Source organism: Austrofundulus limnaeus, unplaced genomic scaffold, assembly GCF_001266775.1.
Source record: "Austrofundulus limnaeus strain Quisiro unplaced genomic scaffold, Austrofundulus_limnaeus-1.0 Scaffold3, whole genome shotgun sequence".
Lineage (NCBI taxonomy): Eukaryota > Metazoa > Chordata > Actinopteri > Cyprinodontiformes > Rivulidae > Austrofundulus > Austrofundulus limnaeus.
The window spans coordinates 2843137-2845810 of record NW_013952405.1 but is presented as its reverse complement, the minus strand read 5'-3'; the positions used below and the strand labels follow the sequence as shown (position 1 = coordinate 2845810).

The 2674-nt window shown below is 36.8% G+C and overlaps 1 protein-coding gene across 2 annotated transcripts in view; it reads left to right on the top strand.

The window, feature by feature from the left end:
* Nucleotides 1–1880, top strand: part of LOC106523815 (kelch repeat and BTB domain-containing protein 12) — a 6420-nt gene extending 4540 nt beyond the window's left edge. For both annotated transcript variants that reach the window (XM_014017388.1, XM_014017379.1), the window contains exons 8-10: nucleotides 730–877; nucleotides 958–1155; nucleotides 1345–1880. In XM_014017388.1, coding sequence (XP_013872842.1) covers nucleotides 730–877; nucleotides 958–1155; nucleotides 1345–1493 — 495 coding nt within the window. In that variant the 3' untranslated portion in view covers nucleotides 1494–1880. The remainder of the gene's footprint in view (nucleotides 1–729; nucleotides 878–957; nucleotides 1156–1344) is intronic.
* Nucleotides 1881–2674: the final 794 nt, after the last annotated feature.

The window sequence follows — 2674 nt, the reverse complement described above, 5'->3', positions numbered from 1 at the left end:
TGTGATTTATTTTCAACTCAAAATATCTTCAAACTAACGAAATATAAAGTTATTAGGGAGGAAAATCAGTCTGGACAACAGCGGACTGACTGCTCGTAAAATATACGACAGGTCTGGACCACTCGTAAATTTTGTTCATTTCTGAAAAAAATCTTAGAATACGAAAACATTGGTGAATGCCACAAATTCTCCTAAATCACTCGTACGCACAACTTAAGAACAAATCTGTGCGTATAACGGTTCTTGCATGAGGCCCAATGTCTCTAAAACTGACTGAGTTAGGGATGCTTTTATGTTTGCTAACGTCAGTTATTTGTGTTTTTAAAACAGATTTAGTGCATTTATTTTAAAAAATGTCAGCTGGTTCCACTGAATTGAGTAAAAATAAAACATTTATATTTAGTAATTTTGCATTTAGTTTAGTGGAGCCTGTTAACATATTTTTTAAATTAAGTCCACTACATCAGTTTTTTTAATGTATATTTGTAAAATTGACTGACTTGTCATTWCTGTGTTTCCCAAGATCAGCCTCCTGCAGCAACCATCTATAATTGGGGCAACTCCAAAAAGTAATCATTTGCAGATGTATATCTACAATAGTGATTAYGTTCTTGGAGTTTTCTTAAAATATTTTCAGTAACTCAGAAGATATTTGAGAAAAGATAACATTTTGTGATTGTGTTTCTTTCTAAATCAGGCTTTTTTTTTTTGTTTCCTCGTCATTCTCAGGATCAGCCGGACGATGAGCCTGACAAGCTGAGCAATCGCATGTTTCAGTTTGACCCCAGCAAAGACACATGGACTGAGTGTGCCAGGATGAAGTACTCCAGATACAGATGTGGCACAGCTGTCCTCAGTGGAGAAATCTACATAATTGGTCAGACTGCAAGAACACAGCATAAAATATCGAAAAAGAGGCTGTGTGTGGGGACGGAAAACTTTTCTGCATGTTTTCAGGTGGTATAGGATGTGATGGGGAGGACAGAGGACAGTCACGTTGCTCTCTGAGCTCGGTGGAGATTTACAACCCAGATTCAGACAGCTGGAGAGCCGGACCGACTCTTCCTACATCCATACTTTCCCTTCGAACCAATGCCTCGAATGCTGGAGTGGTGGAGGGAAAGCTTTATCTCTGTGGATACTACAAAAGAGCTGGTGAGTGTCACTGCACCTTTACTTATGAGGTAGTTTTGCTTTTTTGCTACAGCCTCGTGTCAATGAGGTGCCCATGTCCAGATTCCTCCTGCTGCACAACCATGAGGCAATGTTTGCATCAGAGAAAACTCAAACTAATCACTCTGTGAATATTAGGCAATACTAACACACTTTCTCATGTGGCTGCAGGTCGTCATGAGATCATTACTAAGGAGATTTTGGAACTGGACCCCACAGACAATGTGTGGACGGTGGTGGAGAGACGAGCAGCCCTGCACGACAGCTACGATGTCTGTCTGGTTGCTAATCTCAACCCTCGAGACCTCTTGACACTTTAACATACTTTTTATGACTGCGTGGGAGAAACTCTTTTGGATCTTGTGTGTAGGAAGTAACTGTATTGTCTTTGAATCTTCAACAGGTTTATCCAAATATTATAGCTTTAATTTTACATTTATGTTTAAAGTAAATATCTGTATTGTTTATAGTAAAAAAAACGCATGAAAATTTTAGATTATAAACTGCATTTTTTTTTCAAAACACACTTAATACATCGTCCCCATTTTGTATTTACTGTACTTTGTGTGGCTCTCATTAGAAAATGTTCCTATACCCAAGAATATTAGACTTGGAGGATCTTAATAAAAATTTACATAAACAACAAAATATGTTTCTTCAAATGACAAGTAAATATAAAAATAGATTGTGAGCAAATAAAAAAACTACACTGGAAAAATTTCTTTGAATTTTCTTGTTTTTATTGTGTACATCAGTCCCACATAAGAATAAGCATGGCTGACTTAACTTCCCTCTTTCCCTCAAGTAATTAATTCTTGTCAAATCAAAGTATTTTTGGTAATACTTTATAATAACTACACCTTTTTTACCCTTAATCATTAATAAATGTTTAGTTAACATTGAAAACGTCATTAGTTAAAGATGATTAACAAGCTATAAAACACATTTGTTAATGCTTAAAGGTTAATTGCTTTCAAAACCAACATGCCCATTGTTTATTCATGCTTAATATCTCATGAATTAACTACTTTATATACTGTGTACATGTACATGTATGCAAATACTCAGATAAATGTACTTTTACACCACACATTATTTATGCTTAAAGAATGTCTGAACTGTCTCTGATCCTGCAGTGCATCAATAATGAAGGCTGTTCAGGGGGCTTCATTGGTGGGCGGATGTGACCAGCAGGCTGTCAGCTGAATAGCCCTGCTTTAATCCAAAGGTTCCAAAACTAATCTGCCAGCAGTTGACCGGCTAGGTTATAATCACCTGTTGTCCTTAGCAGAAACCCTGTATTTCCACTTAGTCATTTCAATAATTAAACCCAAAACAGTGGATAAAAGTCAAAAGTATCAAAATGTTAACTCTGGCTAATATAGTATATTTGTGTGTGTGTAGATAAACTGTAGGTATGTCTTTGTGTGTGTGTGTGTGTGTGTGTGTGTGTGTGTGTGTGTGTGTGTGTGTGTGTGTGTGTGTGTGTGTGTGTGTGTGT